Source organism: Podarcis raffonei, chromosome 9, assembly GCF_027172205.1.
Source record: "Podarcis raffonei isolate rPodRaf1 chromosome 9, rPodRaf1.pri, whole genome shotgun sequence".
NCBI lineage: Eukaryota > Metazoa > Chordata > Lepidosauria > Squamata > Lacertidae > Podarcis > Podarcis raffonei.
Genome location: NC_070610.1, coordinates 42,392,196 through 42,411,362, shown reverse-complemented (window position 1 = coordinate 42,411,362; position 19,167 = coordinate 42,392,196). Strand labels below are relative to the sequence as shown.

Below are 19,167 nucleotides of genomic sequence, written 5' to 3'. Positions count from 1 at the left end.
GGAGAGGCCCTTGAACAATATGGAGGGGGGAGATTTGGGAACATGGTGGTGAGGTGATGGGAGACTTCCCTTCCATGAAGTTCCTTAAGTAAGCAATCTTAGGAGACCAAGCCAAAGGAGACAGGTGTCTGAAAAGGGAGATTTAGCAAAGCGGGCATGTGAAGGAGGAATGGATCTAGCAGATGGTTTAGGGATGGAAATATGGAGGAAGATGAGGCAGGGCCAGCTGTGATGGGAGTAGGAAAAGAGGAAGCAAGGGAAGTTTAAAAGTTCAAATGGGGGAAGCAGAGGCCAAGGAAATAAGCCCACGTAATCTGGAAATAAGGAAAATAAATTTAGTCCAGCAATTCAGTCAGTCCTTATGGCCCTGCACACATTTTAATGTAAATGTATTAAGTACTTATTTATGTATTTATTGGAAATTCTCAGGAGGCTATTTTGAGTTCACCCTTAAATATTTTTCATAGTTCCTTTCCCCTGTCAAAAAACCCCAAACAAAACAAAACACCAGCATTCCAAGCTAATATAATCAAATCCCTTACGACTTCTTCACTTACAAAAATATTAAGCAACTTTTTCTCAAAATCCTTCACTCAATACAGTGTGCTTATGTAAACCTTGCTATGTTTCCCAAGCCAGCTTTAAAAAGCAAATGCCCCTGGAGCTTTTATGATATTTCTCTTGCTTTCTGCAGATCCAAAAACCCTTCAGGCAGGACGATAAATCTAAGCAGTATACAGCTTGAAAAACTTACATACTAATGGAAACGGAAACTTTCCCTGCCAGAAATCGGGAAAGTAATTGGGTGATAATTACAAACAGTGAAAAGAAAGAATACTAAATTTTTATCAGGTCTAGACCCTATCAAGGCAGAAGGCTTGGACATGGAACCTAGAGACTTCCAAGGAGGAGGGTTTCTGTTTTGGTTGGGTACCATATAATGCACAGGCAATGCACCTGAAATGGCATAATTTGTATTGTTGCCTCTTTGAGGAGAGCCCCTGTATAAAAAAGAGGAGCTCACACCAAATGGAAAAGTATTCATAGATGATAAAAAGGTAAAGGTAAAGGGACCCCTGACCGTTAGGTCCAGTCGTGACCGACTCTGGGGTTGCGGCACTCATCTCGCTTTATTGGCCGAGGGAGCCGGCGTACAGCTTCCGGGTCATGTGGCCAGCATGACTAAGCTGCTTCTGGCGAACCAGAGCAGCACACGGAAATGCCGTTTACCTTCCCACCGGAGCAGTACCTATTTATCTACTCGCACTTTGACGTGCTTTCGAACTGCTAGGTTGGCAGGAGCTGGGACCGAGCAACGGGAGCTCACCCCATCCCAGGGATTCGAACTGCCGACCTTGTGATCGGCAAGTCCTAGGCTCTGTGGTTTAACCCACAACGCCACCCGCATCCCATTCATGAATGATAGTAATATATATAATCAAGTTGCTATTCATGCATACAGTGTTAGGAGTTGCAGTGAACTCTGTCCAGTTACTCTACAAGTACGGGAGACTCCCCACTTCAGACGGTCACCCCCCAAGTCATAGAAGGCAACAGCGGCTAGCGTACTGTTCTTCAGTCATGTGAATGGGCCCTACTTTTCAATGGAATATTGCTTTTATAGGCTACTACAATTCAAATCGTCATTAGACTGACTTCTGCATAATTGTCCAAGTATTCAACAATAACTGGCTCTGTTACTGAAAAATCTTCCAGTTTAAAAGTAAAGGGCAGCTTTAAAAGTATAGGGTTATTCTGGAAGTGGCTTTCATGAGTGGGATAACTCTTCCAGTGTTGTAAGAGCTTCTCATGTGAAAAGAGAACTTTAGCACAAAGCTTCCACGAGCACAAAGTGTTGCGCAATCTCTTCAGCAAGGCCTTGTACAACGCATCAAGCTATGTACCTCAAGCTATGTGCTAATACTATCTTACAAAAAGTCTTCCTCTAGTTCAGCAGTTCACAGAACACTGCCACTACCATAATTTACCTCGTGGGATGCTGGATCCAATGGGCTATGTCCTATCCCATTGGCTCCAGCATCCCTACTCCCAAATCTACACTTCAGGTAAGACCAATCATTCTATTTCTTCTGTTTGCACACTTCTGGATGCAGCCCATTGTACTCCCTTCTCAAAATACTGCTCAGTCAGATACTGCAACCTCCCTGTATCCAGTTGTAACTATGACAACTTAGCAGGCGCAGCTATGCTTTCACACCAGGGATGCTTTGCTGCACTGTATTATTCCATAACAACCATCCTTACTAAATGCAATTCCAGTGCTATATGCTTGTACAGCATGAAACTGATTATACCTGAAGCAAAATATCTTCACCATTATTACTGCTGTAGCTGCTCATACTAACTGGACACTATTGACAGTATTTATTTTTAAATCCTGCTGCTGTCAAGAAGTCTTATACAGTAGGAAGGCATGGGGGGGTGCTACAGCTATACTGTATGAGCCATTTCACACATTACGTGTGTGCAGACCAGTGTAATCTTCTGTACTCCTGGCACAGAGTTGCCGCAAAACCTTGCTTTTCAATGGATGTGCAAGTTCTCTCATGTGCTAATTATTAAGTGTGCCCTTTAAAACAAACAAAAAAACATCCTCAACGGAAACCTTTAAAAATGCAGTGTGTGGTGAATTGCATTCTCAGTGAGTTTGTAGTAAAAGTAATTACCAACCATTGAGTCATTTTCATTTGAGCATGCCTGCAAATGGGGTTTCATGTTGATGAGATAATACTACATATACTGAGAACCATAATGTCCACGTCTTTCATTCTGTCTGATCTTTTTAACGGTCACTTTTGCAACCATTTTGAAAGCCATATACCATAAAATATTTTTAATATTATTCTTTTGCTAAAGTCCTATAATACTAGATTTAAAATGCTTTCACCTCTTAAGCCTGCAGCACTTAAACATAGGTGGAAATAACTATCCATTGTAGTTTTCAGGACATGATATTTAGAACGGAGGCAGCAGACTTCTTAAAACAAAATTTCACAGAAATCGGTAGGATGGCCACAGAATATTTCTCCTATAGGTTGTCTTCAAATGATTTTTGTGGTCCAATAAATTTTATACTACAGAATAGCTGATCTAATTTTGTTCAATAAAAAAAAAGTTAAAATGAACCTTTCTAACCCTGAGACTTTGAAATACCAATCCTGTAAAAATTGCCACATGATTGCCAGTTAAAAAGAGCTGAATGAAAGGTACAGAACATCTAACATTAAATCAGGGACAAAATGCGACACATTAGGTCACACTTGAGAAAATCATAGTAGAAAGCCTGCGTTTGGTAGTCAAGGCAACAGCAGACATGACTTGCTGAGAAACAAAATAAAAGCAGATATACCTTCTTTCTGTCATCTGTTCACATTGATGAAAGCAATTTTATCATCACTGTACATTCAGACAAAAAACCCACATGTTGAATAAATCCTTGCATTTCTGCCTGATATTCCTCTTTTGTTTCGCTCTTTGTAGGTCTACTGGGAAGGAGTATGCACTGAAGATTATAGACAAAGGAAAATGTTGTGGAAAGGTATGAGAGAATATAGAGCTATAGCATTATAAGGTGGGGAGATGCTTCCATAGTAATCTTACCTGATTTCAAGTAAAGGCAGAATTATAGAGTTTTAAACTCACAGATAGTTAATTTGTCAAATTTGGCTTCGCTTACAAAAAGTATTTAAATTTACAATTCATCTGGGCAAATCCCGCCAACCATGTATGTATATTAATTTTGTAGAGCTCCATCGATATTCACAAAAATTATGCTTAGTCAGATGTAACAAAACATTCATCAAGATAGCATTTACATTGCTCGTGAATTTATTATTTGTAAGTCAGCAGAAAATGTGTCTCATCTGCATCATTAATTTAACAAAGACAAAATAATGGATGCGTGTTTGGGTCCAAACCAGCATCACTAGGACAACAGTGGGAAATTCTAAAGTGCTGCTTCAAAGGGATTGAAGTTTATGTTCTATATAAAGAAAATGCATTAAATATATGGATATATTTTGCTTCAGAGTCTTGAGAATGAAGGTAAGTATTTTGGAGTAAAGGTGTTTCCAGAATTTGCCTTTAAAGAGTTGCACTGTAATGCACATTACAGACCACAATAAGAGATTTTCACATACCAGTCCAGCTTTTAAAATCAGTCCTATTTTAAGAAAACAGATGTTTTATCAGTGTTCTTTGTTTTATGTATTTAAAAATAATGTATACCAAGCTGCAGTGTAAATCTCCAGATGGTAACCACAGTATATTAAAAACCATAAACAATGTAAAACAACAAATTTCAGAATAAAACACATACAGTAGAGAATGCTTAAACAATCCAAACTTTGAAGTCATAACGAAAGCATAACAGGAAGGATGTCATGCTGCCTTTCATGAGAGGACATTCCAAAGTTATGGGGCTCCGGCAGAAAAGACCCTGAACTTAATGGAGGCCAGAAGAGCCTCTATGTAAGATGATAATTCTAAGCACAGCCTCAGTGATGCATGGGGAAGGAATGTTCATATGTGAAGAGACTTTATTGAGGGTAGTTAGAACCAAGAGCCTTTGATATTTTCATGGAGGTGAAAAGATTTGCTGAAAGGGGCATCTCTTGTTCAGCATTGTTAAGACTAACAACCGTTTGTTTGGTTCCAGAAGCTTCCAAACTTCTTGCAGCTTTGCCAGAGGGGAGGAAGAACATTAAATCCCAACCATCCCAATAATCACAGACAAAAATACTGATGAAGCTATCTTGAGAAGCTTCTTACTAATTGTCAGTAGCTACTTGAACAATAGTTCACTAAATCAGTGGCACCATGCACAGTAAATTTAAATAATCATTAATAGGTAACACTTTAAATATCACTAGTCTCTAAATTTCACAAGTTATTTGATATTTATTATATTCCTCCTGATACACAGTTAATTTAACTAATTATAATAAATCCCCTCATTTTCTCAGTTGATTTGATTTATTTTTTTAAGGTTTATAACTATAAACCATGTTTTAAAAACCCATTCATATTTTGTTTTTCTTTTCTCCAGCACACGGTTGTTTGGAGCAGACATATATGTTTGTTCCAGAAAGACTTTTGATGCTCTCACATATTGGGTTTCAAAGGTGCGATCTGTTTAAGCCACGTCTAATGTGCCACATCTTCACAGGAGGAAATGCACGCTCAGCATGTGGGTTTTTAGTAACTAAATAGTTAGGGTAAAATTATCGAAACTTCACAGATTTGATGCAAATTGACTTCCCAAAGCCATTTGTTCCATGGTATTTTATGGTGTAGGACAAATCGCATCTAATTTTTCAGGCACTGCTCATGTTCATCAGTCGTAGAATGCTCACATGTACTTCCCGCAGGGTGTTCCACAAATGCATGAAGTGCATGTTGTTAGAATGTTTGTACTGTGATAAAGGTGAGGTTTCTGGAATGGTTGTTTTGGTGTCTTCCAGAGTGTTACAGCAACCATAGTTAACTGTAAAATAAAGTGGCTGGCCCTCCTGGAGCACACCCAGTTGGTTTCTTGTAACTGAAAACGTCTAAAGATTTACCTGATTTAATAAAATGGCATGCTGTTTTTCATTTTAAAATCAATTTAATGAGGAACATTTTGGAAGCCCTTGGTAACAAAGGATTTATTAAATCGTTGAGCCTATACCTATGTTGCTTCACTAGAGATATCTCGATAACTACACTGTAAATGATGCGGAGAAGAATAGTGGTGGAAAGCTGCACTATAGAAAGCTGCTTTCTCATGTGAAAACTATATCTCAAAGCCACATTGTTACAAGGAGAATTTGTCTTGGTTTGTTTTCCCCTTCCTCGCCTCTTCCCAATAATAAATAGGAACACTTGATTGAAAATGAAGTCTCCATACTGCGTCAAGTGAAACATCCCAATATTATCATGCTAATAGAGGAGATGGATACTGCAACCGAGCTCTACCTGGTGATGGAGTTGGTCAAGGTGAGAGGCTTTCCATCACTGAATACAGAAAGTTCCAGGGTCCTTTACCTATGCATAATAGTCATGGTACAGAAAACAATGTTGGGACGCCATGGGACTTTCCTCTCCCATCCCAAAGTAGTTCCCAGCCCACTTTTGAAATTCCTGTTCAGAGTGACAGCTGGTGTTCCTATGTGCCTTAACCTGCAAATTTTGTAATGTGAAAATGATAATTATTTCTGAAGTCTGATTCTGGCACATATGATTGTTATAGACATTGCATTTACATACTAAGTTATCATGGATATCCAGATGTAGAAATTTGCTGTGCAATCGTGTTATGTTTCTGCACTGTTTTAAAATTGCAATTTAAAATTAATATTAGATTGGCATGTAACCACCTATGTATATCATAAACAGCCACCACATCATAAATTTGCAGGTTTCCTTTCTCCCTCAATTTTTTTAAATGTAGGAATTCTTTATCCAGTTCTTACTTACTTTCAGATTTCACTTCACATTTGGCAGAAGTAGCCCTTTAAAGTTAAACAAGAGCATTTTTGTGTTCAATTTATTTTTCTTAATATTTTCCTCTGCTAGAAAGCACATTTAAAAAACCAAACCTGTGTTGTTTGCAATTAATGGTTGAGAATTGTCAGACTTTAGAGACTTATGCCAATGAGGCAGGTCCGCAACACATGTAATGCCCATGAAAAATGTCTGCTAAGATTTCATTATTTTATATTTCAGTCGAGACTTTTGTAGATTTGATTCTTTTAAAGGCATTCTTATATCTCCCAGTGAACATGGCACAGGGATTTTTAACATTCATAATCAAGCATAAGGGATTTGCTGTCTAGTATAATGAAGTTAGGTGCTCCTAAACTCCATTAAAATCATGCATGTAGTTTAGCACTGTGGTACTTTTCTTAGAAGTGAGCCCTACTTAGTTGAACAATATTTCATTTACCAGCAAGAGTGCATAGGAATGCAATGTTAAGCACACAGTGAGCATTCTAGTTCCACTCATTTTGGTGAGGTTTAGGTATGTGCAACTTTCACCCTATTGCTTCCATTGTGATTTCCCCAACATTGCATAATGGGGGGGGGGAATCTGATTTTCCTTCAGCAGTTATAAAATATGATGGATTTTGTTTTGTTTTAATTATTTGATCCTCCTGACCATTACAGGGAGGAGATCTTTTTGATGCTATCACGTCTTCAACAAAATACACAGAGCGTGATGGAAGTGCAATGGTCTACAATCTAGCCAGTGCACTGAAATATCTCCATGGTCTCAGTATCGTTCACAGAGATATCAAGCCAGAAAATCTATTGGTATGTTATCTGTTTCATGTTATTCTCCCATCTGTTTGCCATGTTAATTCAAATTCATACCTATATGTTAAGTGCTGAGAAGCAAAGGGGTGTGTGTAAAGAAACACATATAACGGTGTGCCTAAATTCCATCTGCTTTCATAAAATATTGAAAACAATCTATAACAATACTTTTCAGTTTAAATATTACATTGTTAATATTACAGCGACAATTTGTTGTTGACAAAGGACAGCTGGACATATTAAGGGCCCCATTACCTTCAATAGCTTCGGGCCTCATCAATCCTAAATCTGGTTATATAACATCTAAACAGAACCCATCCAATAATCTGGCTGCTTAATTTTGAACCAATTGAAGTTTCCAAGTCATCTTCAAAGAAAGCCACACCTGCAGCATATTGCAACAGCCTAATCCAAAACATGAGAAGATTTGTGTTAATGCTTCCACTTCCCACACGTTAAGAACATTCGAAACCAGATCAGAAGGCACCATGTGAATCCCCCTACACAAAGACATACATTTGATTTGATAGCATTTCTAATAAATGCACTTTTTTTAAAAAGCTTAGTTCTTGCCTGACGGCTGAAGTAATAAATTGAGACTCGAACACAAACAAACTTAAGTGCTATTTCTTGCACGTATTTACTTTAAATTCAATAAGGTGTGTTTTTTTTTAGCAAATAAGTAGCAAGTTAGCTGACAGTGCAGTCCTAAGCAGGTTTGCTCAAAAGAAAGCTGGTTTTAATGGGACTTGTTCTCTAACAAATAAATCTGCTTTGGGGGGTTGGGGAATGCTGGATGCAGCACAGGGAAAGGGAAATCAGGGGACATGCCTCCCCTTCTCTTTCCACAGCTGGAACCATCCTGAGCAAAGCTATGTTTAGGGGATGGAATCACTGGCAGTGATTCCAACAAACTCTGGAATGACTTGACATTAAATCCAGACATGAGACTATATCATATATGAGGGATTTCTATTTTGTTTTGCCAGGAGAGGGATATTAGGAGAGATATACAGGTAGAGAGAGATACAGACAGACAGACCTTTTTTGTAAGCAAGTTTTCATATATGAATAGTGAAAGTGTCTATTTTGTGAAATATTTTATCTCTTTAATAATGTTTCCAGTACAAAAATATCCTTAATAATAAATTTAATGTGACCGTTTTAATGCTTATGCTTGATTTGTTTCTCTGTGTGGAAACTGCAGCATGCAAGAACTGAGTGCTCACTTACAGGTACACGCTGTGATTCACGATTGTTGATCCTGTCTGCTTTACAATAATAACAATGACATCAGGCACTTAAGTGAGTTGAAGCTCTTGGGCTAATCTGACACTTTAAGCTCTCATTAGTAATCAAATCAGGTATAAATAGGCACAGATGCACTTTTCACTTAGAAAGCCTAAAGAGATTACTTGACAGATGCCATGATTGGCATTGATTTGCAGGTTGGAATGACATAATACTTCTTAATGTAAATTATTTCTCATCATTGAAATACATTTAGTTGCTAGATATAATGTCAGCCACTTGTCTGATTTGTATTCAACTTTACCAGTTCTTCATTGCTATATGCATATAAAATAATGGATGTTATATGTGATGTTTTGTCAGGAATCATGAGACTTTCTTTTATGGCTGTGAGGTACTGCAGCGCATTACATTTTTGTTTATTTAATGAAAAAGGCTTTCTGCTAATAATTGTTCCCAAGAGTGATAAACAATCAGAATAATCAACAATAAGAACTCACCCAATAAAACGATATGATATAATTCAGCTATACATACCGTATTTTTCGCCCTATAGGACGCACTTTTTCTCCTCCAAAAATGAAGGGGAAATGTGTGTGCGTCCTATGGGGCAAATTCAGGCTTTTGCTGAAGCCTGGAGAGCGAGAGGGGTCGGTGTGCACCGAGCCCTCTTGTTCTCCAGGCTTCAGGAAGCTATCCCCCCAGCCCGACAAGCTCCGGGAGCGATGGCGAGGTTGCGCGCAACTTCGCCATCCCTCTGGGACCCGTTCTGGGGGCTGGGGTCGGGGGAAGCTTGGGCTTCCCCCGCCCCCAGCCCCGCAAGCTCCGAGAGCAATGGCGAAGCTGCACGCAACTTCGCCATCACTCTCAGGCTCTCCAGGCTTCACGCAGCTCTCCGCAAGTGGTGGGAGCCCGGCACTGGGCTCCCACCGCTTGCGGAGAGGTGCCTGTTCTGGGGGCTGGGGTCCGGGGAAGCTTGGGCTTCCCCCGCCCCAGGCCTACGCCTGGGGGAAAAATAATTTTTCCCCTTTATTTCCCCCCAAAAAACCATAGGCCGGTGCGTCCTATGGGGCCAAAAATACGGTAAATCGCAACATAAGAAATTATAAGAATTATTCTTATAAGAAATCATCTTAAAAATATGCAGTAAAAAGTTTAAACTAATCTTCTAAAGCTAAGTAAACATTGTTTAGTTCCTGCAGTTGTTTTAGCAGGGGTCTTTGGGTCTTGGGAGAATGTCCTTCTGTTATGTGGGAAAAGGGCATTGTCATGAGTTTGAGAGTGTCAGACTCCTCTAAATTTCTCGATCCATTAAGTGTTAGAATTTTATCAAGGTTTGGGGTGTTAAGATGGGTGCCAGACTTCTAATCCCTGGATCTAGCAAGTGTTAAAAGCTAACCAATCAAGGCTCGCCTCCTGGGTGATGGGTCGTTGCAAGAATCAAAGGGGCTCAAGGGGCTTGTGTGAGATGACAACTGGGTGGGGGGCCCCTCCCTCAACAGATAAAGCCAGAGTTTAGAAAGTCATGTGAGCTAGAAGCTGGATTCAAAAAGCTGCAGGCTGGAAAGGCAGAGAGAGAGAGAGAGGCCATGACTATGGGAGAAACAAGGCCCTTTTGAGGTAGAAGCGTAGAGTTGGAAAGGACCCTAAGGATAATCTAATCCAAACTCATGCAATGTAGGAATATGCAGTTGTCCCATATGGGGATCAAACCTGTGACCCTGACATTATCAGCACCATGTTCTAAGCAACTGAGCTATCTAGCTTTGAATTTGTCAGTTTTGTTGATGATGGAAACCCCTCCATCGCAGACTCAGGTTCTATATATGTGTAAATTAACCATATATCATAAAGACACCACAGTCTCCTCTGTGCCTCATTTCCAGAAGGAAACATGAACCCTGGGTAAATGCCAATCGTTTTTCATAAGGCCTGGTTTCCAGACCCTTGATCACCTTGGTTGCCCCCTTCTGCACATGTTGCAGCTTGTCAACATCCTTCTTAAATTGTGGCACCCAGAAGAGGACACAGTACTCTAGGTGTGGTCTGATCAAGACAGAATAGAGCAGGGCTATTACTTCCCTTGATTTGAGCACTATACTTCTGTTGATGCAGCCTAGAACAGCATTAGCTTTTTTAGCAGCTACATCACACTGTTGTCTCTGTTGCACCTGCATGATTATCTCTTATCTATTTGCACTATCAGAATTTCTGAAGTTTTTCAACGAAGGAAAGTCATTCATATTTTGCCATGACTCAAAGGAATAGTTTTAGCAATCTTTCTATATAACACACAGAGCTAGGGAGATTTTTCAATACATAAACTAGCTTTTCCCAACCTGGTGCCTTCCTGAAGTTTCCTGACTTCAACCCCAGCAATCATGGCGAATGGTCAGAGATGTAGTCCAAAACATCTGAAGAGCACCGTCAGGAAAAGCATCTCTTGTAGAGAGCTGCTTAGAAGTATATGTTTATTATGTTGCTAACTAAGAAAAAAGGCACACTGGGCAATTAAACAGGCATATTTTAGAGATGTAGTTGATTTATGGTATGCCCATTGGAGCTATACGCCAATCGTTTTATGTACTTTCTTTTACTTCTTCAAAGAGTTCCCTGACAGTATAGCTGAGAAGCAAGTAATATAAGAATATAAGAAGCTCTGTAAGGCCTTCTAACACTTCGCTCAGAATATCTTCCCCACCATTTGATTCTTAGTCATCGATTTTGTAACCAAATTTGACTGTTAGACTATTTACATGCTTAAGTAGGCAGCTGCTTTAATTAGACTTATCCACAGACATTGCTAATTCCATCCACCCACCCATGGTTTCTAATTGAGACTCTCCACACAAAAAACAACAATTGGTTTGCTTTTACAGTTACCTATTGAAATTCCTTGATAATGGTGTGTTGAAGATAAGAGCTGGTATGTTTGCAGTGTATTAAGGCCCAGTACTCAGTCTCACTCAGACTGGGTGACCCATCTTCCCTCCCTTGGTTTTTGAGTTGGCCCAGGTGATAACTGATTGCTCTGAGGGCCATGAAACATTTTTTTTCATGGCATCTAGATTGGCTGGGGAGAAGCATCTTTTTCACCTTCCTTGGAGTTTCAGCTTTAAAGGATAGTATATAGCAGCCCTTTGTTCTGGACAGAATATTTTTTTTGTCACAAGTTTGATGGTGGGTGGAATAGTGCATGTGTTCATGAGAGAGTATGTATGTGTTTATGGCATGTTTGGGGTGAAAGGACAAGTGTCCTAACAAACTAGCCATGGAACAGGGCACCAACGTAGAGTTGCAATGGGAGGTGCTTGTAAACAGTCACATAGCCCTGGTTGTTACCTGCAATGTGGGGGCAACTGCAAGGTGGAAACCTGCTTTTACTGACTCATGACACCCAGCACAGGGTTTTCCCTCAGGAAGTGCACTCAGGTGAGAGCAGCGTGGAAAGCCAGGCCAATATATTGGTGGGATAACTGCTTAGGTTCCTGTGTTATTCTGTCTTACTGATTTTGGATTTGATTGACATGAATGCAGGTTTAAATAAAATGGTAGCCTTCATATGCCAAGACCAGTGTCTGTCTCATTCTTGTCTACTACAATATTACAGTGGTACCTCGGGTTACAGACATTTCAGGTTACAGATGCTTCAGGTTACAGACTCCGCTAACCCAGAAATAGTACCTCGGGTTAAGAACTTTGCTTCAGAATGAGAACAGAAATCGTACAGCAGCAGTGAGACCGCAGCGGGAGGCCCCAATAGCTAAAGTGGTGCTTCAGGTTAAGAACAGTTTCAGGTTAAGAACAGACCTCCAGAACGAATTAAGTTCTTAACCCGAGGTACCACTGTATTGCTATTAGGTCTTAAGTATTTATATCACTTGCTTTCTACAAACTTGTTGCCACCTATGATGAACATTAGAATGCATTTTCCACTTAGAATGACTGGAATGTGTTTATCTGCTTTTATAGGGCAGGGTAGCATTTATATTGCATTTTTCCCCTCAATACACTTTGCATGCAATAATTCTTAGCAGCAATCCTGTAAGGTATTGTGCCTATGTTTCTCCACTAACAAGTTATTATTCCTTCTCTGTTTTCTCCTCCCTTCACCCCTCCACCCCAGGTTTGTGAGTATCCAGATGGGACAAAATCGCTGAAACTAGGAGATTTTGGACTAGCCACTGTGGTTGAAGGACCCCTCTATACAGTCTGTGGCACGCCAACATACGTAGCTCCTGAAATCATTGCAGAGACAGGGTGAACATGCATTATTAAAATGGGGTTTCTTATTATTGTGTTTGGTGTAAGAAAGTGTGTGTGCACCTTTTAATATGTTTTAAGAATAGTTATAGAGTGGTTGTGTATAGTTGTTTGAAAAGGAAATATATTTGAAATCAGTGGGTTGTATCCAACTAAGCTTTACTTGGAGTAGACACATTGAAATTTATAGACCTAAGTTAGCAATGTCTGCTGATTTTGGTAGGTCTACTCTAAGTACAACTAATGTTTGATACGAACCCATTTATCCTAAGGCCCTGTATAAACAGGTATGTGCTTATGTAGGCTTGATTCAGGTATTGGGTTTTTTCCGAGGCTTGCAGAAGCCATAGTCTTCTGATTAAATGGAAGCCATAGGCTTCAGCTGAAATGGAAAACTTTGGTTTGGCAAAACCGCACAAGTTACTAATCAAGCTGAAGATGTGAGAGAAGGAGGGATAGGAAGAAAGGAAACCATCATTTGACATTACATCTGAACAAAGCCAAATATTATTTTCATATTGGATAATATATGGAATACCATGAGATACAGACAATAGACATTTTATTATATTCCATATAATAATATGTACATGTATTCTATATAATAATATCTGGTAGCAGAATATGAACAAATTAATCTCAGCCTGATCTTTACTTACTTCTATGTCAATAGCAAGCTTTGTCAAGCTTTGCTTGGAAATTTGCTGTTAGTGTGCTGCTAAAATTAGAAATTAAAATGGCACGAACCAGTAAATTTGAATAAACCTGAGAACCTTCTGTGCAGAATCTTGTAGTGCATATAGAGGAAGTATCTTAAAGATGTCATTACCCCTCCCCCTCTTTTTTACAGTTATGGCTTAAAGGTCGACATTTGGGCTGCAGGTGTCATCACATTCATACTGTTATGTGGGTTTCCACCATTTCGTAGGTAAGTAGTATGAAGTGACATTTAAAATGGATGATCTGTTCCTCCCTATGCTACATCACTTTCAATCTTTAAATTGTAAATATTATAAATACTGTTTCTTCTCTCATATTTCACAGGCTATATATCTCCTTCCTTCCTTCCTTCCTTCCTTCCTTCCTTCCTTCCTTCCTTCCTTCCTTCCTAATTCTGTTAAGTGTAATGCATTCAGTTTATCTGCCATCAGAATATTCAGGAAAAAAGAGCAATATTCGTTACAGGAAGAAATGAATAGGCTATATTGTTTGTCAAAGGTAGGCAGGCGAGGCTCCCAGCATCTTTGTCACCTTGTCCTTGAGTCTCTTTCTTCAGAACCCATCTGTTGTATTAAGCATGCAGAGCTTGCCCTCTAGTGTTAGAACTTGGACTTGGACATCTTATAACTATAATCAGCATATGGTGTTAGAACATTCACGTATCTGATGTCTTTAGATTCCCAATTTTCATTTATTACAAACCTTTTGGTGGTCAAGGTAGCTGGACTTCTTGAGCCACTTCATATATTCATCAAATATAGGGGCTTCCAGGAGTGCAAAAAATATTCATATTAGAATCATAGAATTGTGGAGTTGGAAAGGACTCTGAGGATCACCAGTACCTCTCCCTACAATGAAGAATCTCAACTAAAGCATCCACGACAGATGGCCATCCAACCTTTGCTGTAAAACCTCCAAGGAAGGAGATTCCACCACCTCCCATGGGAGTCTGTTCCAGTGTTCCACTGTCAAACAGCTCTTACCGTCAGAAAATTCTACTTGATGTTTAGTCGGAATCTTCTTTCTGGAATCTTTTGGTCCTTGTCTAGAGCAGGAGAAAACAAGCTTGATCTATCCACCATGTGACAGCCCTTTAGATATTTGAAGATGGATATCATATCTCCTCTAAGTTGCCTGTGTACCAAGTTAAACATACCCAATTTCATCAATCATTCCTCATAAGGCTTGGCTTCCAGACCCTTCTTGGTCACCCTCCTCTGCACCCATTCGAGTTTGTCAATATCCTCCTTAAACTGTGGTGCCTAGAATTCATGGATAATCGACTTCCGGTCGGCGCCAGCGTTTAATGGCGGTCTCCTGCTGAGCTCCGCTCAGGGAGACTACTCCGCGAGTTCGGGTCTACCGCTACGGCGAAGCGGGGACCCCTAAAATCACAGGCGCGGAAGCCTGTGAGCAAGGAGACTCGGTGGGCACCTTTAACGCCCCCCCTTACTGCGAAGGAGCCTTCTTAAAGAACTCATGGATAATCTTCCTTATTGATTTCCCCTTTCTTACATTTCTTGAACATTTCCTTCTTACATCTTGGCTCATCTCTAAGCTCCTTTTGCAGAAATGGTCCATAGCCTCATGAAAGGCATCCACAGCCCACACAGCATAGTGAAATGTTTGCTCACATCCTGTAGGGCAGGAGTGGGTAATTTGTGGCCCTCCAGATCTTGTTGACAGTTCCTATCATCACTGTTCATTGGCCATGCTGGCTCTGACTGATGGGAGTTCAAGTCCAGCCACATCCAGAGGGCCACAGGTTAGCCACCTCTGCCATGGGACATGGCAATAGGAAGAGGTAATCAGTTCCGGTGAGCAAAGCAGCTTCCATTAATCAGTATACCAATGCAAAAGAAACTGAAATGTTAGAAGTAAAGGGTGGTATTCAACCAAGTTATATACAGAGTAGAGCTATTGAAATTAATGACTAACTTAGGTCCATTAATTTTAATAAGTCTCCTCCAAACAAACTTAGTTGAATACCACCCAAACATTTCAGAGTTGTCTCTCCACAACTGCAAACATGTTCATGTGAGAGCCAGTGTGGTGTAGTAGTTAAGAGTGGTAGACTTGTAATCTGATGAACAGGGTTCACGTCTCTGCTCTTCCACATGCAGCTGCTGGGTCACCTTGGGCCAGTCACACTTCTCTGAAGTCTCTCAGCCTCACCTCACAGAGTTTTTGTTGTGGGGGAGGAAGGGAAAGGAGAATGTTAGCCGCTTTGAGACTCCTTTGGGTAGTGATAAAGCGGGATATCAAATCCAAACTCTTCTTCTAGCTGTTCCTGCCTTGAGCTGTGAGGGCAGGCTTCAGTTTCTGCACAATTGAATTCAGATGACTGCTTGTGCTCTTTTTAATCACAGAATGCTGTTCTATGTTTCATTTTATACATATTGTTGTACACTGCCCTGCTATTTTATGATACGACAGTATATAAATACTTTTACAAATAAATATAAATACTACTTTATAAAATCCTGCACAACATATAATTTGAATCCAAGTGTGAGGAAATGATACGTTCCTTCACTGCTCAGGATGGGAGCAGCTAGAACAGGCTAGCATCTCTTCTGTGTTCTGTATAATTGCCCATAGTAACAGACTGTTTGATGTGTAGGGAGAAATGTGCCACTTTAGAGCCACTGAGGTGTTCTGAAGTCTTTCACTGACAAGAAGCAGCCAGAAACCTGTTTTCTTTACTTGTTTGGCTTAAACAAATTGAGCCCACAGTTGTATAAGAATGAAAATTAGGGCAGAGTGATATAGATCTGACTAATTGTTTGTTTAATGATCTCTATTACGCTTATATTCTGAACAGTGTATTGTATTTCTTCTTGGGTATTCTCTGAACAGAGAGCAGTTTGCAAATTCTGAACTAATCAATAAAAATAAATAAACATAACTTTTTTCTTTAGCTTTCATAAATGATTTTTAAATTGACATGCTTTTTCTTCTTGGTTTTGATCCACAGTGAGAACAATGTGCAAGAAGATCTCTTTGATCAGATCTTGGTTGGAAAGCTAGAATTTCCCTCTCCATACTGGGATAATATCACTGACTCTGCTAAGGTATTAGGCTGTATTAATGATATTAAAGTTGAATCATGTTTTGGTTTTTGGTTGGGTCTTTGCTACCCAAACTGGTTGCAGAGTACAAAAGACACTAGAGCCATTGCTGGGAGAAAAGACTAAGACAAATAGTTTCAATAGGGGCTCCCATGGTAATGCAGCTAGCTGGACAGCTATTCTTTCATTTGGATATTAAAACATCAGCCACTGCAGTGGGACCAGTTCAGTGAAGTGATTAAGGAAAACACTCAAGTTCACATTCTTTTCTGAAAGTCAAATGAGTGGTAGAGTTTCATACTTGAAAATTATTGGACAAATTAATAGGTTTTAGGTAATATGCTGACAGGTGCTCTGCTAAATCAGAGTACGAACTTATCCACATCAAAGGTCAGTAGAATAGGTCAGTAGAATATTTATGCCTAGATGTGGGCAACAATTGACTGTAATCATGTGACATTGAGGAGAATGTAATAAGTTCACGTTTCATGCCTGTTTTGATTTATGACACAGTTGAAATGTTCCCATTTTTGTTTCCACTTTTGTAAAGTAAAATGAAACACAGGTACTAGACTCCTATTTTCTAAATAAGAAATAGATGCTTTTCATTTGCTGTAGGGGATCAGGACCCCTTCCTTTGGGCATGGGCCTATATTGTAAGAATAATGAATTCTGCACTAGTGAAACAGCAGTATTTGTTCCTGGGCAAAAGCAATTCCACCTCCACCACCTCCAGTGTGTGCCGTCAATGGCAGTGTGGTTTTTAGATGGAACGTGTTGCTGTGAATATCATGGGCTTTGCCTCCCAGGAGGGAATTCCTGGTGCAATTCTCTTATCTCAAAAATATGGCTAACTTCTGACACAACCCTCTTGCTACAGCTTTGTGGGATGAGTGCTTCCCCATTTTAGAGTGTAACCACAGCCGTCAATATGCTTTTAAACGGAAGGTGAGGATGCACTTGAGGCTTCCTTTTGCGGTCTGCTTAGCATCCTTCCCCAGCATCTGTGCACTTTATTGCTTCTGCACAGCCAGAAATAAAGCTGCTGAAGAAAAATCTTAATTGGGACACATACTTACTTACTTCATTAGAGACTATTTACCAAGAGAACGTAAACGTGAGCATGAAGATCGAAAGCAAAAATTGTGACAAAAGCAGTCTCCCATTTTTAATACGACTATAAATTGTGCTCATTCCTTTCCTCATGTTTCCTCCCCCCCCCCTTCCAGGAGTTAATTAGTCTGATGCTACAAGTAAATGTGGAAGCGCGATATACAGCCGCTCAGATTCTAAACCACCCCTGGGTGTCAGTGAGTAAATACTTTCTTATGTTACATGTTTATGCAAAATTAATTCTAAAGAAGCCCACCCTGTGTTAAGTCCTAATCTTCTGAAATGCGGTTGGCACATCTGCCAGCTAAGTTCTACCTTTACGCTGTTACTCCAAAGCCACTTGCATAGTCTGACATGTGCGGCTGTTGTTTTTTTAATGCCCCCAAAAATCTTCCATCTAGTTGCATGGTCTGTATTTGAAGGCTTCAGAAGACACATGGGTACTTGGCGGCCCTTGTTTTCAAAACGACTGAAGTTTCTCTCAGACAGGCCTGGGCAGAGGGAGAGGGCAGCTTGGGTACACTTGCCCCAGGCCTCAGAGTGCTAAACTGACCAGGGGCCCCATCAGGAATCAGCTGCTTTTTTGTTTGAGTTTTTATTCTAAGAAGACTCCTGCCCCTGGCCTCAGACAAGCTCTGCCCGGGCCTCCTATCAGTGTTGTGATTATGACAGAATTGTACTTCCATGTCAGTTTTCTGGTAGAAGGAGACATTTTTGTGGCTGGCTACTTGATCAGCAGAGTCAGTCCTGGCTGTGCCTCTGACATGTTGGGTGAGAGGAGGGGAAAGAGGCTCAATTTCTGGTCTGCACAATGCATAACCAGAATGGACAGAATGTTTAGCAGTATACAAGCAGTGAAAGAGCACTGGAGCCTGGGAGCTGATGCCTGATTTTGTTGAGCTCTCTGCCTACATTGGGATGATTGCAGTAGCATGAGGAATCTGTGGTTTTCCAGAGGTTGTTTAACTACAGCTCTCACAAGCCATGACCATTGGCCATGCTGACTGGGACTGATGGGAGTTAGAAACCAATAATATACAGAACGCCACAGGTTTTCTACCACTGCTGTACAGGTTTCAAAACTACTTTGAGCATTCACATGTTCAGGCAAATACCTGAACACACCTTAAGTGTCAAATGTAGATGGCAGCAAGCCTGGCTACATGAAGAAGCACTGCAGGGGCGACTACTTTTGATTGCCTGAAGTAGAGTAGAAACCTCTGTAAACCTTCATTTTACAACATGGGAAAGGCTGGATTTTTCTGATGTGGGGCGGGCGTTGCTTGTCATGATGGTAAGGGCAGGGCTTGCCTGCATGCCTCTGCCCTCCTCCATATGTTCAGATTTCACTGAGTCCCTGAACATGCCTATTGTGTGTTGACATTTTAGTGAACCTCTGAAAAGAGGCATGGGTATCTGGGAAATAAATTTA

At 40.3% G+C, this 19,167-nt stretch overlaps 1 protein-coding gene across 5 annotated transcripts in view; it reads left to right on the top strand.

Moving 5' to 3' along the window:
* The window catches only part of DCLK2 (doublecortin like kinase 2), a 72,352-nt gene that overhangs the window by 47,193 nt on the left and 5,992 nt on the right, over positions 1–19,167 (top strand). For all 5 annotated transcript variants that reach the window (XR_008332202.1, XR_008332203.1, XM_053403148.1 and 2 more), the window contains 7 exons: positions 3,502–3,559; positions 5,878–5,997; positions 7,168–7,314; positions 12,695–12,828; positions 13,682–13,759; positions 16,529–16,625; positions 17,852–17,932. Coding sequence is in view for 3 of the 5 variants with exons in the window: in XM_053403148.1 (XP_053259123.1) it covers positions 3,502–3,559; positions 5,878–5,997; positions 7,168–7,314; positions 12,695–12,828; positions 13,682–13,759; positions 16,529–16,625; positions 17,852–17,932 (715 nt within the window). In the remaining 2 variants the exon portion in view is untranslated. The remainder of the gene's footprint in view (positions 1–3,501; positions 3,560–5,877; positions 5,998–7,167; positions 7,315–12,694; positions 12,829–13,681; positions 13,760–16,528; positions 16,626–17,851; positions 17,933–19,167) is intronic.